The following is a 20,198-nucleotide window of genomic DNA, read 5'->3' on the forward strand; positions in this document are numbered from 1 at the left end:
TTTCTGCTTCATCTTACTTTCTAATTCTTCAGTCATCCAATGAGCTCTGTCTTTTGTTTGTCCTCCTATTTCCCTTTGTGGGCATGTACCTAGATTGTACCCTAACCATCTCCTCTTTGAAGGCTTTGCCTATCAGACTTTGACTCCAATTTACCTGAGCCAGATCCCTCAATCTTCTGAAATCAGTTGCCCTCTACTTGTGTTCTTTTTTCTAAATTTACTCCTTATCCTCTTCTGTAACTAATCTAGACCTAATGAGACTATGATTACTATTCCCAACATGCTCCCCCATTGTGACAATCTTCACTTGACCCATTTCATTCCCCAGGACAAGATCCAGCAATTCCTTCTTCCTCATTGGACAAAAGACATACTGACGAAGAAATTCGCTGAGCCCTGAACACAACCACTGCCTTAGCTCTGTTCAGGTTCCTCTTGCCACAGAACTGGTCCCAATACCCCAAAAATCTAAAGCCCTTTTTCCTGAACTGTGTCTCTAGCCATGTATTAACCTGCCATATCTGCCTATTTCTATTCTCACTGTTGCATTGCACTGGGAGTAATTCAGAGATTACTACCTTTGATGTCCTACTTTTGCCTTCCTCCCTAGCTCCTTAAACTTTGACTACAGGACCTCAACCCTTTTCCTCCCTGTTTCATTGGCTTTCACATGGTTCAAGACTTCTGGCTCTTTCGCTTCTCTACGCAGAATGTTTTGCACACTCTCCATGATATCCCTTACTCTGGCACATACCATACAGGTCTCATGTCTGCAGGTGCATCTGTCCCCCTGACTATCAAATTCCCAACTACTGCTGTGCTCCTATTCTTTATTGTATTCCCTATATTGTCCTTTGCCTCACGATGCCAGATGTGGGATTGCACTCCTTCAAGGTGTTGTCACCCTCATCAGTATTCAAAGCTGAATATAGATTTGAAAGTGCCACACTCCAAGGAATTCCGGCACAGCCTGCCTCTTCCTACCCTTCTGATGGCCATCCACTTGCTATTCTGAACTCTGGCTGGCTGTAGAATGAGCATTTCCTGAAACCTGTGATTCAGAAAACATTCAACCATCCATATGTTAGAGTTAAGACTGAGTTAGATAGATTCTTAATTGACAAGAGAATCAAAGGTATTTAGGAGGTAGACAGGAAAGCGGAGGTGAGGCCACAATCAGATCGGCCATGATCATATCAAATAGTGGAGCAGGCTTGAGGGATCAAATGGCTTACCTCTGCTCCTAATTCGTATGTTTGTTCGTATGTCTTGCAGTGAATTCAGCCTGTCCCGCGAGTTCAGAAACCTTCAGCGTGAATCTGAGCAACTGGAAGTACTTTCTGCAAACATGGACCTCTGGGTCACATGGTGCATCCTGAAGTCCCTACATGGAATGTCTAAGATCATAAGAAATGGGAGCAGGAATAGGCCATTTAGCCTACTGAGCCTGCTCCGCCATTCAATAAGAATCATGACTGATCTGATTGTGGCCTTAACTCCACTTTCCTGCCCCCACCTCATAACCTTTGACTGCCTTGTAGACCGAAAATCTAACTCAGCCTTGAATATATTCAATGACCCCGCCTCCACTGCTTGCTGGGGAAGAGAATTCCAAAGACTAACAGCCCTCAGAGAAGAAATTCCTCCTCATCTCTGTCTTAAATAGGAGACCCTTTATTTTTAAACTGTGCCCCCTCGTTCTAGATGCCCCCAGTGGCGAAACGTCCCCTAGTATCTACCCTGTCAAGCCCCCACAGAATCCTATACGTTTCAAAAAGATCACGTCTCATTATTCTAAACTCCAATGAGTACAGGCTCAATCTTTCCTCATAAGACAGCCCCTTCACCTAGTACAACTTCCCTGAACTGTTTCTGCGTTACTTTGAATAGGCACTGGTTAATCACGCACCCTGCACCTGTTTCCAGGGCAATCAAATTTTTAATCCAACTTTTTTTTTTCTGGGCTTCGCTGGCTGGGCCAGCATTTATTCCCCATCCCTAGTTGCCCTTGAGAAGGTGGTGGTGAGCAGCCGCCTTGAACTGCTGCAGTCCATGTGGTTTAGGTATGCCCACAGTGCTGCTAGGAAGAGAGTTCCAGGATTTTGACCCAGCGACAGTGAAGGAATGGCAATATATTTCCAAGTCAGGATGGTGAGTGACTTGGAAAGGGAACATCTAGGTGGTGGGATTCCCACGTGCCTGCTGCCCTTGCCCTCCTAGCGGTAGTGGTCGTGGGTTTGGAAGGTGCTGTCTAAGGAGGCTTGGTGAGTTCCTGCAGTGCATCTTGTAGATGGTACACACTGCTGTCACTGTGCATCGGTTGTGGAGAGAGTGAACATTTGTGAATGGAGTGCCAATCAAGCGGGCTGCTTTGTCCTGGATGGTGTCAAGCTTTGAATGTTGTTGGATCTGCAATCATCCAGGCAAGTGGAGTGTATTCGATCACACTCCTGACTTGTGCCTTGTAGATGGTGGACAGGCTTTGGGGAGTCAGCAGGAGAATTACTTGCTGCATGACTCCTAGACTCTGACCTGCTCTTGTGCTTTTGCTCTTTAACTTTTTGTGATTCATGCACAAGGACACCCAGATCCATTTGTGCTGCAGCATTCTGCAGTCTCTCCATTTAAATAATATTCTGCTTTACTATTCTTCCTGCCAGAATAGCAGGACATCACATTTTCACACTTCAGAATCCAGGGGAGACGATGGTGTAGTGGACTTGTCGCTGGACTAGAAATCCAGGGTAATGCTCTGGGGTGCCAGGTTCAAATCCTGCCATGGTAGATGGTGAAATAAAAATTCTGGAATTAAAAATCTAATGATGACCATGAAACCATTGGTAAAAACCCATCTGATTCACTAATGCCCTTCAGAGAAGGAAGGAAATCTGCTGTCCTTACCTGGTCTGACCTACAAGTGACTCCAGATTCTCTCTTGTTGGAGATGGTCATTGCCTGGCACTTGTGTGTCCCGGGTGTTATTTGCCACTTGTCAGCCCAAGCCTGAATATTGTCCAGGTCCTGCTGCATTTGGACATGGGCTGCTTCAGTATCTGGGGAATTGCGAATAGTGCTGAACATTGTGCAATCATCAGTGAACATCCCCACTTCTGACTTTATGATGGAAGGTAAGTCATTGATGAAGCAGCTGAAGATGGTTGGGCCTAGGACACTACCCTGAGGGTCGCCTGCAGTGATGTCCTGGAGCTGAGATGACTGACCTCCAACAACCACAACCATCTTCCTTTGTGCTAGGTATGACTCCAACCAGTGGAGAGTTTTCCCCCTGATTCCCATTGACTCGGTTTTGCTAGGGCTCCTTGATGCCACACTCAGTCAAATGCGGCCTTGATGTTAAGGGCAGTCACTCTCACCTCACCTCGGGAGTTCAGCTCTTTTGTCCATGTTTGAACCAAGGCTGTAATAAGGTCAGGAGTTGAGTGGCCCTGGCGGAACCCAAGCTGGGCATCTGTGAGCAGGTTATTGCTGAGCAAGTGCCGTTTGATAGCACTGTTGATGACCCCCTTCCATCACTTTACTGATGATGGAGAGTAGACTGATGGGGCAGTAATTGGCCGGGTTGTATTTGTCCTGCTTTTTGTGTACAGGACATACCTGGGCAATTTTCCACATAGCTGGGTAGATGCCAGTAGTGTAGCTGTATTGGAACAGCAAGTTCTGTATTGGAACGGCACTGCAAGTTCTAGAGCACAAGTCTTCAATACTATTGCCAGAATATTGTCAGGGCCCATAGCTTTTGCTTTTACCAGTGCCTTCAGCCATTTCTTGATATCACGTGGAGTGAATCGAATTGGCTGAAGACTGGGATCTGATGATGCTGGGGACCTCTGGAGGATGCCGAGATGGATCATCCACTCGGCACTTCTGGCTGAAGTTTGTAGCAAATGCTTCAGCCTCATCATTTGCACTGATGTGCTGGGCTCCTCCATCATTGAGGATGGAGATATTTCTGGAGCCTCCTCTGCCAGTAAGTTGTTTAATTGTCCACCACCATTCATGACTGGATGTGGCAGGCCTACAGAGCTTAGATTTGATCTATTGATTGTGGGATTGCTTAGCTGTGTCCATCACTTGCTGCTTATGCTGTTTGGTACACAAGTAGTCCTGTGTTATAGCAACACCAGGTTGACACCTCATTTTTAGGTATACCGGGTGCTGCTCCTGGCATGCCCTCCTGCACTCTTCATTGAACCAGGGTTGATCCCCTGGCTTGATGTCAATGATGGAGTGGGGGATATGCAAGGCCATGAGGTTACAGGTTGTGTTTAAGTCCAATTCTGCTGCTGCTGACGGCCCACAGCACCTCATGGATGCCCAGTCTTGAGTTGCTAAATCTGTTCGAAATCTATGCCATTTGGTACAGTGGTAGTGCAACACAACACGATTGGGGGGGGGGGGGGGAGTATCCTCAATATGAAGGCAGGGCTTCGTCTACACAAGGACTGTGCAGTGGTCATTCCTACCGATACTGTCATGGACAGATGCATTTGCGGCAGGCAGGTTGGTGAGGAAGAGGTCAAGTATGTTTTTCCCTCTTTTTGGTTTCCTCACCACCTGCCGCAGACCCAATCTAGCAGCTATGTCATTTAGGACTTGGCCAGCTTGGTTAGCAGCGGTGCTACAGAGCCGCTCTTGTGTCCCCCATCCAGAGTACATTCTGCGCCCTTGTCACCCTCGATGTTTCCTCCAAGTGATGTTCAACATGGAAGAGCACTGATTCATCAGCTGAAGGAGGGCGGTACGTGGTAATCAGCAGGAGGTTTCCTTGCCCGTGTTTGACCTGATGCTATGAAACTTCATGGGGTCCGGAATCAATGTTGAGGACTCCCGGGGCAACTCCCTCCCAGCTGTATACCACTGTGCTGCCACCTCTGCTGGGTCTGTCCTACCGGTTGGATGGTGATGATGGCATCTGGGACATTGCAAGATATGATTCTGTGAGGATGACTATGTCAGGCTGTTGCTTGACTAGTCTGAGAGACAGTCCTCCCAATTTTGGCACTAGTACTCAGATGTTAGCAAGGAGGACTTTGCAAGATCGACAGGGCTGAGACTGCCATTGTCGTTTCCGGTGCCTAGGTCAATGGCGGGAGGTCCGTTTTTTTTTGTGACTTGGTGGCAGTTTGATACAACTGAGTGGCTTGCTACACCATTTCAGAGGGTGTTTAAGATTCAACCACATTGCTGTGGGTCTGGAGTCACATGTAGGCCAGACCAGGTAAGGATGACAGCTTTCCTTCCTTAAAGGACATTAGTGAACTACATGGTTTTTTGTTTTAAAACAATCAACAATGGTTTCATGGTCATCATTAGACTTTTAATTTCAGATTTTTATTGAATTCAAATTCCACCATCTGTCGTGGCGGGATCCGAATCCGGATCTCCAGAGCATTACCCTGGGTCTCTGGATTACTAGCCCAGCGACAATACCATTACCCCATCGCCTCCCCAATTGTCGCCAAGTACACAAATATGATATTTGATTGCTTTTTAAACCTTTTTGAAGGCTAATTGTTATAGAGACCCAGGAGTTGAGCACTCATATCCATTGGGGAACGGATTGACATTGCCCAAACACATTCAGATAGGATCCTTAAAATCATTCATGGAGATGTTCATCCCATTACCAAACTTGGATTGAAGCCATAGTTCCAGAATTGAAAGGATAATATTTAAAAATGTATTTTCACCCAAAATTAACTGAGATAAAAAGGCGGTAAAATTGGTGGAAAGAGATATTAGATAAATAGGAATCTAAATTAAAATCCCTGTCAGCCTTGCATCAGTTGGAACCAGTAAAGGAATATTACAGCTTTGTTCAGTAGGCTTCATCGAGCCTCCATGTCAGATTCCTGGAAAGTCCACAGTTATGCAGATGTCCTAAAGCTGTTTTACTTCATATCAGTGTACATTTTCTATAACATCAAAGAAATGTACCACGCGGTCAGTGCAAGGAAGCACCACAAAAGTTGAAAACACTAAGAACAAAATATTGTTTGTCCCAGGAACGCAAGAGGTGCTCTGACTGCACCTATATTCTGTATCAAAAGTCAGCAGCAAACACCAGTAGACATGCTTCATGTACATGTTTTGATGAAAGGTCATCAGTCTGAAATGTTAACTCAGTTTCTCTCTGAGTTAGCCAGCTGACCATTTCCAGCATTTTTACACTTTTAGTTTTATATAATACTTCTCTGGCTTGTAGAATCTCTGTATGGCATCATCATCTGGAATTCTGAGTATTTCATCAAGAAATCAAGACTCAAAGATAACTATAAATTTGCTGATCCAAGAGTAATGGCACAGGTATTAGCTTTCAATAGACAGTACATCTTTTTTATTCATTCATGGGATGTGGTGGTCGCTGGCTAGGCCAGCATTTATTGCCCATCCCTAAAGGTCCTTCAGAAGGTGGTGGTGAGCTGCCGCCTTGAACTTCTGCAGTCCATGTGGTGTAGGTACACCCACAGTGCTGTTAGGGAGGGAGTTCCAGGATTTTGACCCAGTGACAGTGAAGGAATGGCAATATATTTCCAAGTCAGGATAGGGTGTGGCTTGGAAGGGGAACATCTAGGTGGCGGGATTCCCACGTGCCTGCTGCTCTTGCCCTCCTATCTGTAGTGGTTGTGGGTTTGGAAGGTGCTGTCTAAGGAGGCTTGGTGAGTTCCAGCAGTGCATCTTGTAGATGGTACACACTGCTGCTACTGTGCATCGGTTGTGGAGGGAGTGAATGTTTGTGGATAGAGTGCCAATCAAGCAGGTTGCTTTGTCATAGAGGTCTACAGGGCAGAAAAAGGCCCTTCGGCCCATCGAGTCTGTGCCGGTCAAACAACTATACCTAACTATTCTAATCCCATTTTCCAACATTAGGCCCAATAGAGTCATAGAGTCACTGTCCGACCTCACTGGCCCCATCCTCCCCAGATTATGTACATAGAGTCACTGTCCAATCCCACTGGCTCCATCCTCCCCGGGTTACGCAATGTCTGATCTCACTGGCTCCATCCTCACCGGGTTACGCACTGTCGAACCTCACTGGCTCTGTCCTTACCGGGTTATGCACTGTCGGACCTCTCTGGCTGCATCCTCCCCGGGTTACTCACTGTCTGATCTCACTGGCACCATCCTCCCCAGGTTACACATTGTCCAATTTCACTGACCATTTAATTCAAATTCTATAATATATTCAAACCCTCAGCATTGGGAAGTGTGTTTAGTTGGAATGTTCTCCATCACAGTGAATGCCTGCCAACTGATACTTTGGTATTCTCCAACCTTAAATGGATAATTGATATTATCTTTCCAAATCCAAACTGAGCAATCAAGCACGGGAGGTGGTGGAGTAGTAGTATTGTCACTGGACTGGTAATCCACAGACCCAGGTTCTAGGGACCCAGGTTCTAGGGACCCAGGTTCGAATCCTGCCATGGCAGATGGTGGAATTTGAATTCAATAAATATCTGGAGTTAAAAATCTAATGATGACCACGAAAACATTGTCAATTTGTCCTGGATGGTGTCAAGCTTTGAATGTTGTTGGAGCTGCAATCATCCAGGCAAGTGGAGTGTATTCGATCACACTCCTGACTTGTACCTTGTAGATGGTGGAGAGGCTTTGGGGAGTCAGGAGAATTACTTGCAGCACGATTCCTTGGCTCTAACACGCTCTTGTCGCCACAGTATTTACATGGCTAGTCCAGTTCAGTTTCTGGTCAATGGTAAACCCCAGGATGTTGATGGGATGGGGGTGGGGGGGGGAGATCAGCGATGGTAATGTCAATAAATGTCATGGGACAGTGGTTAGATTCTCTATTGTTGGAAATAGTCATTGCCTGGAACTTGTGTGTCCTGGATGTTACTTGCCACTTGTCAGGCCAAGCCTGGATATTGTTCTGTTGACGAGTCATATGGACTCGAAATGTTAACTGTGTTCCTCTCCACAGATGCTGTCAGACTTGCTAGTTTTTCCAGGTATTTTTATTTTTGTTTTGGATTTCCAGTATCCGCAGTTTTTTGCTTTTATCTGGATATTGTCCAGATCTTGCTGCATTTGGACATGGACTGCTTTTGTATCTGAGGAGTCGCAAATGGTGCAGACATTGTGCAATCATCAGTGAACATCCCCACCTCTCACCTTATGATGGAAGGAAGGTCATTGATGAAACAGCTGAAGATAGTTGAGCCTAGGGCACTATTCCAAGGAACATTCCATGAGTCCAGTACTATTTCTCCAGGAAGAGATACAATGGCCTGAATAATCCCTTCTGTGTCATAAATTTTCTATGTTTTCTACATTGAATTGTCAATAACCTTAATGATCAATTCTTGAGTTACCTCTGGTTTCCATGCTGTTAAAAAAAAAATCCTGTATCAGCCATTACACCACATCAGCCTGCAAAAAGATCAATGTCATAAAGCGTGAAAGTATATTTTTAACTCACCAGCATGGTACAATAATGACCCTTGATCAATTTTCTTTTTCATGTTATACAGCTGAATAGTTTCATCTTTACTGCCTGTTGCCACATATTGATCATTTACAGCCACAGTGGTTAAGGAGGCTCCATGAGCATGATGGGTAAAGTCAGGTTCTGGGTCCCAGCTCTAAAAGGATCAGCAATTTACAACAGTACTCATTAATTCTCAACAACAGTGGACTCTTCCAGATCAAAGTTTTTCAAGTTATTTACTATGTACATCCACATGTGTGTGGTGTAGTTGATGTTGTGCATGTGGACTTTGAAAGGTGTTTGATAAAGTTGCACATACAGGCATGTTAGCAAAATTGCAGCCCTTGGGCTAAAGGGCCAGAGGCAGCATGGAAACAAAGCTGGCTAAAGGACAATGTACTCAGGAATGGTTGAGAGACTAGAGTGAACAACAGAGTGATTGGTACTATAACTTCTGATAAATATTAATGGCATTCAGAATATGGGGCACAATTTGAAAGTTTGCAGATGATGCAAAACTCAGAGCAATAGTAAACAGTGATACAGCAACAGATTTAGGACATAGCTAGACTGGCAAAATGAGCCACGCATAGGGTGAAAATTTAACACAAGTGTGAAGTGTTGCACTTTGGCAGTGATGCATTTAACACAGCAAGTTGTAATAAATCTGGAATGCACTGCTTGAAAGGGTCAATAGTAACTTTCAAAAGGAAATTAAAAGGGGAAATTTGCAGGCAATGAGGAATGAGCAGGGGTTTAGGGCTAATTGGATAGCTGTTCAAAAGATCTGGCACACCACGATGGACTGAATGACCTCCTGCTGGATTGTATCATCCCATGATTGTGAAGTAAAAAGAGGTAGCTTTAAGGTAATAAGGTCACTAAACTGTTATGGTTTATGATCCTGTGGCCACTTTCTTCCATGAACGTGATCCAGGCATAAGCAGTCCGAAAATGCAATTAAGTAGAGTAGAAACTTGGCTAAAAGTGGTTAGCAACCTCAGCCCAATATTGATTTATTAATTCAGTTGTAGTGGTGTTTTAAATGCAGTGCAAATAACAATGAGGCCAACAGTGCTCACCATTATTAAAGTATTAATTGGATAGCAACATACAGTTATATATGCAAATCAGGAACTGTATGTCAGAGATGCCTTGCTTCTCCAGAAGCTGCGTGATAATTGTTCTTGCCACCTTACTCCTCATTGAAATACAGGGGATGGTGTGTAGTTGCTGCGCTTATTTGGTATATACAGTACCTGCTAAACCCACCAGACAAAGTTAGGGTTTGTCTGATCCAAAGTACCCCTTTAACACTCTTAATTACTGCTAAACAAGCTGTCTGGCACTGGAAATAAATTAACAGATACAGCTAAAGGCTGATGCTGGAAATCTGAAACAAAAACAAAAAACTGCTGGAAAAACTCAGCAGGTCTGATGGCATCTGGTCAGGGGGTATGGTGAATACACAGCAGGGATCCCTGACCTTACCCTCACTGATGCTGAACATTCAGTGCTCAGCAAAGGACTCCGTTTCATCCCCTTACGCCCTCACCTCAATGAATTCCAGGCTTGGCACGATGCTGAACTCTTCTTCCGCCGCCTTCATCTCTGTGCTCACTTCCTTGGGCAGGAGTCCTCCCCCCGTTCAACAGATCCTTGCATCGCCTCCAGTATTCTTCCTCCACCTGGACCCCTCCCTCTGGCCTCTTACTTAATGTCATAGAGGTCTACAGCACAGAAAAAGGCCCTTCAGCCCATCGAGTCTGCACTGGTCAAACAAGTACCTAACTATTCTAATCCCATTTTCCAGCACTAGGCCTATGCTTCGTATGCCATGGCATCGCAAGTACACATCCAAATACTTCTTAAATGTTATGAGGGTTTCTGCCTCTACCACCCTTTCAGGCAGTGAGTTCCAGATTCCCACCACCCTCTGGGTGAAAAAATTCTTCCTCACATCCCCTCTAAACCTCCTGCCCCTTACCTTAAATCTATGCCCCCTGGTTATTGATCCCTCCACCAGGGGGAAAATTTCCTTCCTGTCTACCCTATCTATGCCCCTCATAATTTTATACACTTCAATCATGTCTCCCCTCAACCTCCTCTGCTCCAAGGAAAATAGCCCCAGTCTATCCAATCTCTCCTCATAATGCGGATTCCAGAACAGCACGCAGTACTCTAGCGGTGGCCTAACCAGAGTTTTATACAGTTCTAGCATAACCTCCCTGCTCTTATATTCTATGCCTCGGCTAATAAAGGCAAGTAGCCCATATGCCTTCTTAACCACCTTATCTACTTATCCCACTACCTTAAGGGACAGGTGGACATGCACACCAAGGTCCCTCTAATCCTCGGTACTTCCTAGGGTCCTACCATTCATCGTGTATTCCCGTGCCTTGTTTGTTCTGCCCCAGTGCATCATCTCACACTTATCTGGGTTAAATTCCATTTGCCACCGATCAGCCCATCTGACCAGCCCGTCTATATCCTCCTGTAATCTAAGGCAATCCTCCTCATTATTTACCACCCCCCCCAATTTTCATGTCAGCCGCGAACTTACTGATTAACCCTCCTACATTCAAGTCTACATCGTTTATATATACACTACAAACAGCAAGGGACTCAACACCGATCCCTGCGGAACCCCATTGGACACAGGCATCCAGTCACAAAAACACCCCTCGACCATCACCCTCTGCTTCCTGCCACTCAGCCAATTCTGGATTCAATTTGCCAAATTGCCTTGGATCCCATGGGCTCTTACCTTCATTATCAGTCTCCCATGCAGGACCTTATCAAAAGCCTTGCTGAAGTCCAAGTAGACTACATCAAATAAATGGCCCTCATCTACACACCTGGTCACTTCTTTGAAAAATTCAATCAAATTGGTCAGACATGATCTCCCCTCAGCAAAACCATGCTGACTGTCCTTGATTAATCCCTGCCTCTCCAAGTATAGATTAAGTCTGTCCCTCAGAATTGCTTCCAATAGTTTCCCCATCACTGAGGTTAGACTGACTTATTGGTTACTTGGTTACTTTCTATTTCTGGTCTGTAATTTGTGTCTTTCACTGTGAAAACAGACACTGCATAGCCATTTAGGTAAGTACTGATCTTCAACTACTTCTGAAATTAAAATATTCCTGCAGCCAGATGCCACATTATAAATTGTATACAATAAGTCCTTATTTAAAGTTGTGGTTGCATTCCTGAAAATTGTGACTTTAAGTGAAACAACTTTAAGTGAATCATAGTTCTTGCCCTTGATCTTTTCATTGAGAACTGTCAGTGTGATATCGGCCGTCTCAATTTCTCTGCTCCTCTTACCTGCTCTAACCTGTCTCCTTCTGAACTTGCCACACTCCGTTCTCTCAGGTCCAACCCCGACTTTGTTATCAAACCTGCTGACAAGGGTGGTGCTGTTGTTGTCTGGAGTACTGACCTCTGCCTCGCAGAGGCTGAGCGTCAACTCGCAGACACTTACTCCTACCTCCCCCTGGACCATGACCCCACCACCGAACATTAGGCCATCGTTTCCAGGACTGTCACTGACCTCATCTCCTCTGGAGATCTTCCTTCCACAGCTTCCAACATCATAGTCCCCCAACTTCAGACAGCCCGCTTCTACCTCCTCCCCAAAATCCACAAACATGACTGTCCCGGTCGATGGATCGTCTCAGCTTGTTCCTGCCCCATGAAACTCATTTCTTCCTATCTTGACTCCATTCTCTCTCCCTTTGTTCAGTCTCTTCCTACCTACATCCGTGATTCCTCTGATGCCCTACATGATATCAACAATTTCTGGGTCTCCTGGCCCTAACCACCTCCTCTGCACCATGGACGTCTAATCCCCCTACACCTCCATCCCCCACCAGGATGGTCTGAGGGCTCTCCTGTTCTTCCTTGAACAGAGGCCCGAACAATCCCCATCCACCACCACTTTCCTCCGCCTGGCTGAACTTGTTCTCTCACTGAACAATTTCTCTTTAAACTCGTCTCACTTCCTCCAAATAAAAGGTGTGGCTATGGGTACCCGCATGGGCCCCAGTTATGCCTGTCTCTTTATGGGGTATGTGGACACCCTGGTCCACTCCTCCATCACCCCCAACACCTCAACCTCCTCCCACAGCACCTTCCCATGCAATTGCAGAAGGTGCAACACCTGCCCCTTTACTTCCCCAAGGGCCCAAACACTCCTTTCAAGTGAAGCAGCATTTCACTTGCACTTCCCTCAATTTAGTCTACTGCATTCGCTGCTCCCAATGCAGTCTCCTCTACATTGAAGAGACCAAACGCAGACTGGGTGACCGTTTTGCAGAACACCTTCGGTCTGTCCGCAAGCATGACCCAGACCTTTCTGTTGCTTGCCATTTCAACACACCACCCTGCTCTCATGCCCACATGTCTGTCCTTGGCCTGCTGCAATGTTCCAGTAAAGCTCAACGCAAACTGGAGGAACAGCATCTCATCTTCCGATTAGGCACCTTCCAGCCTTCCGGACTTAACACCAAGTTGAAGACCTTCAGACTATGAACTCTCTCCTCCATCCTCTCCCCTTTTTTCTATATATATTTCCACCTATTTTTATTGTTATTAAAATTTATTTCAATTTTTATTCATTATTTTTTCCCCACCTTTTAGCCTATTTCGATCTTTTTCCCCCCACACCATCCCCTCCCCCCACCCAGGCCATCTGTCATTTGCTCATTCTGCTATCTACTCTTAATGTCACCATTGGCACCTCCTTTAGCTAGTATCACCACCATCAACACCCCTTTGACATTTTGTTTATGACATCTTTTGCAATCTCTCCTTTGCCTCCACCCATTACTGGCCTTGTATCCAGCTTTACCTGTCCCCCCTCCCCTTCCCCTTAAACAGTATATATTTCACCATATTTTTAGTTCTCAAGAAGAGTCATACAGACTCGAAACATTAACTCTGTCTTTATCTCCACAGATGCTGTCAGACCTGCTGAGTTTTTCCAGCGTTTTTTGTTTTTGTAACAGAGTCCTGTTCCTTCAATTGTATTTATTGGAGATTTTAAAAAATTGCTCGATTGAGAGAGAGATAAAGGAGACAAAAAGGTTAAAAAAAAGATGTTGGATTGAGAGAGATAGATTATTTTTTGTCTCTTTTATCTTAATCCAATCTTTCTTTCACATATTTGCTTTTTGTATCTAATTTGAAATTGAACTCAAGATTACAATCACCGACCTGAAACGTTAACTCTGTTTCTCTGTCTCCAGAGCTGCTGCCAGACTTGCTGAGCATTTCCAGCATCTGGTTTTTTATTCCAACTAATACTTCTTGGTTCAGCCTGCACTGCTCATTACCGCTATTTCAAACTCGATTGGTACGGGAGATACAGTTGCTTGTTCACACAGGTCTCAGATGCTAATGTGCTTTTTGGTTGAAAGGAACTTGCAATGTAAAAGCCTGTATGAAGGCTCCACCGTTAACCACAAATTCTGGCCTACAGGCCAGGTTTCCAAAGCAATGGTCTATTCGTTAACATTGCATTGCCATTCAGGAGAGATTAAGCACTTCAATGGTCCCAAAATTATTTGATTGTTATTGGCCTTTGAAGAGAGGCTATTTTAGAATCAATAAAGCACCAGAAACACAGAAAGACAACAAAGGACGGGCTGCAGAATTAATCTGTCTTTCTACACAGACCGAGGGATCGCTCCCTCTCGGACAACACCAAGAGGGTCCGTTTCAGAATTGGAGCCGCACAACAGGTGGCCTCTCAGCTAGAACCATATAACGGGCCTCAGGTTAACGTTGTTCTGAGCCAATCTATATATTTATCGAGTCCACTTCCTCATGAACGACGGGCGCAGCCTTACCTGTCCTGGCCTCTTTATCCGATAACCGAAAACAATCTGCTCGTATGAACCACCGATCAGTACCATTTCACAGCCCATCCCCGCCTCACGCTCCATCTCTCGCTCCATCTCTCGCCGTCTCCGGCAACCAGTGACAAAGGACCCGAGGTCCTACAGAGTATCGTCGGTGCGGGAAAATGACGTCAGTGGCTGCCCAATCCCAGTTACGGATCCAGCTGAAAGTTTATTTGACATTTATAGGTTGGGCAACTGCTCTGTCTGCTGCCAATATCAGGTACAGAGGGTGATAATGGAGTTACCTCTGATCCGAGCGGTCTAAGAGCGCGGAAGAGTCACACTGCGCTCCGGCGATCTCAGCGGACGGAATAACGATTCCTCCTCGGAGGGAACGCGGACGATTCTTTTGATCGGATGTGCGGCCGGATTCGGGACGCTTTAGGACAGACGGACAGGGGCATGGCCACCCTGTGGATGGGCGACGTGAGTGTCTTTTCTTACCTTAATCGGCAGATGTGGCGGGCGGAAAACAAAATGCAACGAGAGTGGGGCTTATGTCACAGTACAAGGAGTCGAGTGTAAGTTGAGCAGGAGCAGTACTGGCAATAAGGCCCAAGCTTCTCTGTCCCATGGTCCAGTGGCAGTCCTCCCGCCTCTGTCAGAAGAATGTAGTCTCCAAATTGCACTTGCTACACGTGTGCGTTTCCCACCATAATCAAGTTGACACTTGAATGCCGTGTTCCTTGGAGCATTGCACGATTGGGGGAAAAAAGACTTGCATTTTCAAAGCGCCTTTCACGACCTTATGATATCCAAAGGGCTTTTATATCCAGTGAAGTACTATTGTAGTGTCGGACTCATCACTATTTTAAGGTAGGAAACCCTCCTCCTCCTTCAGGTTCCATGCCCCAAGACAGCATTGACGACCATGGATTGGTTCGTGATTATGCTTGGCAAAATACCGCAGTGGCTTGCAGTTGCCTTCTGCAGTATGGTGGACCAGGAAACTCTCCCGCTCTTATTGTCTGCCATTAGGCATATTTGAAGGATTTACAGACTGATAATCAACCTATTTGACCACGTTATGAACACACCTTCAGTGGCCATCAAGTCCTGAAGTGGGACTTGAACCCAGAGCTTCTGACTCAGAGATAGGGACACTACCACTGCACCACAAGACCTATTGTAGGAAATGAAGCAACACATTTGCACACACAAACTCCCACAAACAGCAATGTGATAATGTCCAGATATTCTGTTTATTTTGTTAGGGTTGATTGAGGGATCAAGACAGTGTGGATACCTCCCCTGATCTTTTACACCCACTTGGGTGGCCTCATTTTAACATCTCATCTGATAGTGCTACACTTTCTCAGTACTGCAGTGGAGTGTCACCCTAGATTTCTATACTCAAATCTCAGATTGCAACCTGTGCCCACAACTTTCTGACTCAGAGGTCCGAGGCCAACTGAGGCACAGCAGATACTGTTAAAAGTGTTGTCTTTTGGTGAGGTCTTAAACTGGAGTTTCTAGATCTTGTGCGGAAGAATATGCATGAGCTCCCTGAGTGCATCTCGCTTTTGAATAAGTATTCTGAATACTGGTGAGGTCATGCTGCCTTCCTGTTGCCAAGGTCAAGAATTCACAACTTTCTGAGGGGTTGGATGAACAGTCAGAGCTCATGTTCAGATCAGTACTACTAAACCACCTTGGCAGGGATTGAGAACTTTAGCATTGATTCAGAAGGAAGAGGAGCAAAACTGGAAGTGCAAGGCTGACGAAACAAAGGCTAGAAAATAGGCAGCAAAGGAGTTTGATCCTGCTTAATGATATATATATCAAAGCAAAGGGTCTAGTGAATAAGGCAGATGAGATGAGGCCACAGACACACTTGAAAATATGATATCAAAAGTGTGACTAAAACATGTCTTAGAGAAGAACTGAAATGTCAGCTCAATATTCCTGGTTTACACAGAAAAAAGAAACTAGGAGTAGGAGTAGGTCATTCGGCCCTTCGAGCCTGCTCTGCCATTCAATATGATCATGGCTGTTCCTCTATCTCAGTGCCATATTCCCGCTTTCTCTCCATACTCCTTGATGCCCCTAATATTCAAAAAATTATCAATTTCTTTCCTGAATATACTCAGTGACCCGGCCTCCACAGCCTTCTGTGGTAAAGAATTCCACAGGTTGACCACCCTCTGAGTGAAAAAAGTTTTCCTCATCTCTGTCCTAAGTGGCCTGCCCTGTATCCTGAGACTGTGGCCCCTGGTTCTCGACTCCCCAAACAGGGGAAACATCCTCACTGTATCTAGTCTGCCTAGCCCTGTTAGAATTTTATAAGTTTCAATCAGATCCCCTCTCATGCTTCTAAACTCTAGTGAATACAGGCCCAGTCAAATCAATCTCTCCTCATACAACAGTCCTGGTATCAGCTAGTGAACCTTCGCTGCACATATGGCAAGTATATCCTTTCTTAGATAGGGAGACCAAAACTGCACGCAATACAAGATTATCGGCGTGATAGAAGGGGGATAAAAAAGGAGGGGGAGTAGAAACAGTCATAACTGTGAGGAGAGATGCTGGAAGAATCGTCAAACGTGGCCACATGAGTTAAACCAAAGAACTAAAAACTACTGATGTGCCCTATAGGCCCCCAGACAGTCAAAGGGAGATAGGAAAGCAAATGTGTAGGCAAATACAATGGGGCAGTATTACTGGGGATTTCAACTACCTTAATATTAACTGGGATAGAATCAGTGTATGAGGTATAGTGGGTGCAGAATTCTTCAGAATCACAGAATTTTAAGAGCAAGGAAGGATACCATTCAGCCCATCGTGTCTGCACCGGCTCTCCAAATGAGCATTATGACCTAGTGCCATTGCCTTGCCTTTTCCCCATACCCTTGCACATTGTTTCTATTCAAACAATCATCTATAACACCCTCTTGAATGCCTTGATTGAACCTGCCTCCACCATACTCCCAAGACTGCATGCCAGACCCAAACAACTCATTGCGTGGAAAGGTTTTTTCTCACATCATATTTGCTTCTTTTGCAAATTACTTTCAATCTGTGCCCCCTCGTTCTTGATCCTTTTATGAGCAGGAACAGCTTCTCCCTATCTAATCTGTCAGCCCCCTCATGATTCTGAACATCTCTATCAAATCTCCTCTAGTCTTCTTCTCTCCAAGGAGAACAGTCCCAACCTCTCCAATCTATCCTCCTAGCTGAAGTTTCTCATGCCTGGAACCATTCTTGTAAAATGCATTCAAGAGATTTTTTTTTAGGCAGTACGTAGCAAGCCCAACAAGAGAAGGGCCGATCCTGGACTTATTTTTAGGGAAAGAAGCTGGGCAGGCGGAAAGTGTATCAGTGGATGAACATTTTGGTGGTAGTAATCATAATTCAGTGAGATTCAGAGTTATGGAAAAGGACAAAGATAAACCTGCAGTAAAAGTTCTTAATGGGAAAAAGCCAATTTTAAAAAGCTGAGATGTGATTTGGCAAAAGTGATCTGGAATCAGGTATTTGAAGGTAAATCAATGTCAGAGCAATGGGAGGCCTTCAAGAAAGAGATGAGGGATGGGACTCAAATCTAGAGTCCCCTGGATGTCAAGGAGCGCGGAGTAGGATATGATAAAAAAGGAAAGCTTATGTCAGATAGTGAGAGCCCAATAAAGTAGAAAGTCTAGGGGAATATAGAAAGCGCAGAGGTGAAATTAAAAAGAAAATCAGGAAAGCAAAGAGAAGGTATGAAAAAATATTTTCATAAATGTCAAGGAAAATTCAAAGATAAATTATTTTATAACCTATGAGTGGAGGCGAAAGATATGGGTATAGTTCTTAATGAATACTTTGCATCTGTCTTTACTAAAGAGAACATACATACATTGTAGTTAAGAATGTGTATGAAAGGATGGGATAACCATGGTGAGAGAAAAGAAAGAAAGATTTGCAATTATATTACGCTTTTTACAACCACCGGATGGCTCAATGCAGCCAATGAAGTACTTTTTGAAGTGTAACTAGTGTTGCAATATAGGAAATGTAGCAGTTAACTTGCACTCAGCAAGCTCCCATGAACAGCAATGTGATAACGACTCTCTTAAATAATAAATCTCTTTTTTGTGCTGTTGATTGAGAGATAAATATGGGTCAGGACACTGGAGATAACTCCCCTGCTCCTTTTCTTGGAAAGAGTGCCATGAGATCTTTTACATCCACCTGAGCAAGCTCATGGGGTCCTCTGTTTAAGGTCTCATCTGAGAGACGGCACCTCCATCAGTGCAATGCTCCCTCAGTACTGCATTGGTGTATCAGCTTTGATTTTCACGCTCTCAAGCCCTGGAATGGGTCTTGAATGCAGATCCTTGTGATTCAGAGGCAAGTGTTCTACCAACTGAGCCATAGCTGACACTAAAGAGAGAGGGGAAATATTAAGGGGTTTAGTACCTTTAAAAGCAGATGAATCACCAGGCCAAGATGAAATATATCCCACAACAAAAACAGAAAATGCTGGAAAAACTCAGCAGGTCTAACCAACAGCATCTGTGGAGAGAAAGACAGAGTTAACTTTTCAAGTCTGTATGACTCTTCTTCAGAGCTTCTAAGCTTCTTAAGAAGAGTCATACAGACTTGAAACGTTAACTCTGTCTCCCTCTCCACAGATGCTGTTAGACCTGCTGAATTTTTCCAGCATTTTCTGTTTTTGTTTCAGATTTCCAGCATCTGCAGTATTTTGCTTTTATCTGAAATATATCCAAGCCTGTTAAGACAAGCAAGCGAGAAATTGGAAAGAATGTATTAATTAATGAGTATTAATCATCTGTAGAAAAGCACAAATTAATCAGCATGGATTTGTTAAGGGAGGTTGTGTCTGACTAACGATTGAATTTTTTTGAGGAGGGAGAAGATGGTGTAGTGGTAATGCCACTGAACTAGTAATCAGGAGGCCCACGCTAATGCTGTGGAAACATGGGTTCAAAGCCCACCACAGCAGCTTGTGGAATTTAAATTCAATTAATAAAATCTGGAATATAAATTTAGTTTCAGAAACTCTCATCGATTGTTGTGTAAACCCATCTGGTTCACAAATGTCCTTCAAGGAAGGAAATCTGCCATCCTTACCTGGTCTGGCCTACATGTGACTCCAGACCCACAGCAATCTGGTCGACTCTTTAACTGCCCTCTGAAGTGGTTTAGCAGGTTGCTCAGTTCAAGGGCAATTAGGGATGGACAACAAATGTTTGCCTTGCCAGCGAAGCCCACATCCTGTGAAAGAATTTTTAAAAAGGCAAGTTGGTGAGTGGAGCAAGTTTGATGATGTCTATTTTTAACAGCCTCCTATTTCTCATCTAAGTACTGCCCCTCCATGACACCATCCAAAAGCACAGCATTAGCTTTCACATGTATGCTTATGACACTGAGCTCTACCTCACCACCACGTCTCTTGACCCCTCTGCTATTGTTGAATTATTAGGAAACTTATCCGACATCCAGTACTGGATGAGCAAAAATTCCTGCAATTAAATATTGATAAGACTGAAGCCATTGTTTTTGGTCCCCACTCTAACTCTTGTTCTCTAGGTAGCTACTTCATCCCTCTCCCTGGCAATAGTCTGATATTAAAACCAGTCTATTTACAAACTTGGTAATGCATTTGACCTGAGATAAGCTACTGGCCACATATTTGCGCCATCGCTAAGGCCTCCTATTTCCACTTCCATAACATCTCTTGACTTTGCCCCTGTCTCAGCTGATCTGCTGCTAAAACTCTCATTCGTGCTCTTGTTACCTCCAGACTGGACTATTCCAACCCTCTCCTGGCTGGTCTCTCACATCTACCCTCTGTAAACTTGAAGTTATCTAAAACT

General features: G+C 44.7%; 2 protein-coding genes across 9 annotated transcripts in view; one reads left to right on the forward strand and one right to left on the reverse strand.

Annotated features, from left to right (window-relative positions):
• The window catches only part of pak1ip1 (PAK1 interacting protein 1), a 94,543-nt gene extending 79,992 nt beyond the window's left edge, over positions 1 to 14,551 (reverse strand). For all 5 annotated transcript variants that reach the window (XM_078539161.1, XM_078539163.1, XM_078539164.1 and 2 more), the window contains exons 1-2: positions 14,326 to 14,551; positions 8,462 to 8,624 (exon numbers count right to left, since the gene is read on the reverse strand). In XM_078539161.1, the coding sequence (XP_078395287.1) occupies positions 8,462 to 8,624; positions 14,326 to 14,433 (271 nt within the window). In that variant the 5' untranslated portion in view covers positions 14,434 to 14,551. The remainder of the gene's footprint in view (positions 1 to 8,461; positions 8,625 to 14,325) is intronic.
• A 29-nt stretch (positions 14,552 to 14,580) lies between these two features.
• Positions 14,581 to 20,198, forward strand: part of trnau1apb (tRNA selenocysteine 1 associated protein 1b) — a 65,661-nt gene continuing 60,043 nt past the window's right edge. For all 4 annotated transcript variants that reach the window (XM_078539165.1, XM_078539168.1, XM_078539169.1 and 1 more), the window contains exon 1: positions 14,581 to 14,805. In XM_078539165.1, coding sequence (XP_078395291.1) covers positions 14,737 to 14,805 — 69 coding nt within the window. In that variant the 5' untranslated portion in view covers positions 14,581 to 14,736. The remainder of the gene's footprint in view (positions 14,806 to 20,198) is intronic.

This window comes from Cetorhinus maximus, chromosome 3 (assembly GCF_964194155.1).
Source record: "Cetorhinus maximus chromosome 3, sCetMax3.hap1.1, whole genome shotgun sequence".
NCBI classification, from domain to species: Eukaryota; Metazoa; Chordata; class Chondrichthyes; order Lamniformes; family Cetorhinidae; genus Cetorhinus; species Cetorhinus maximus.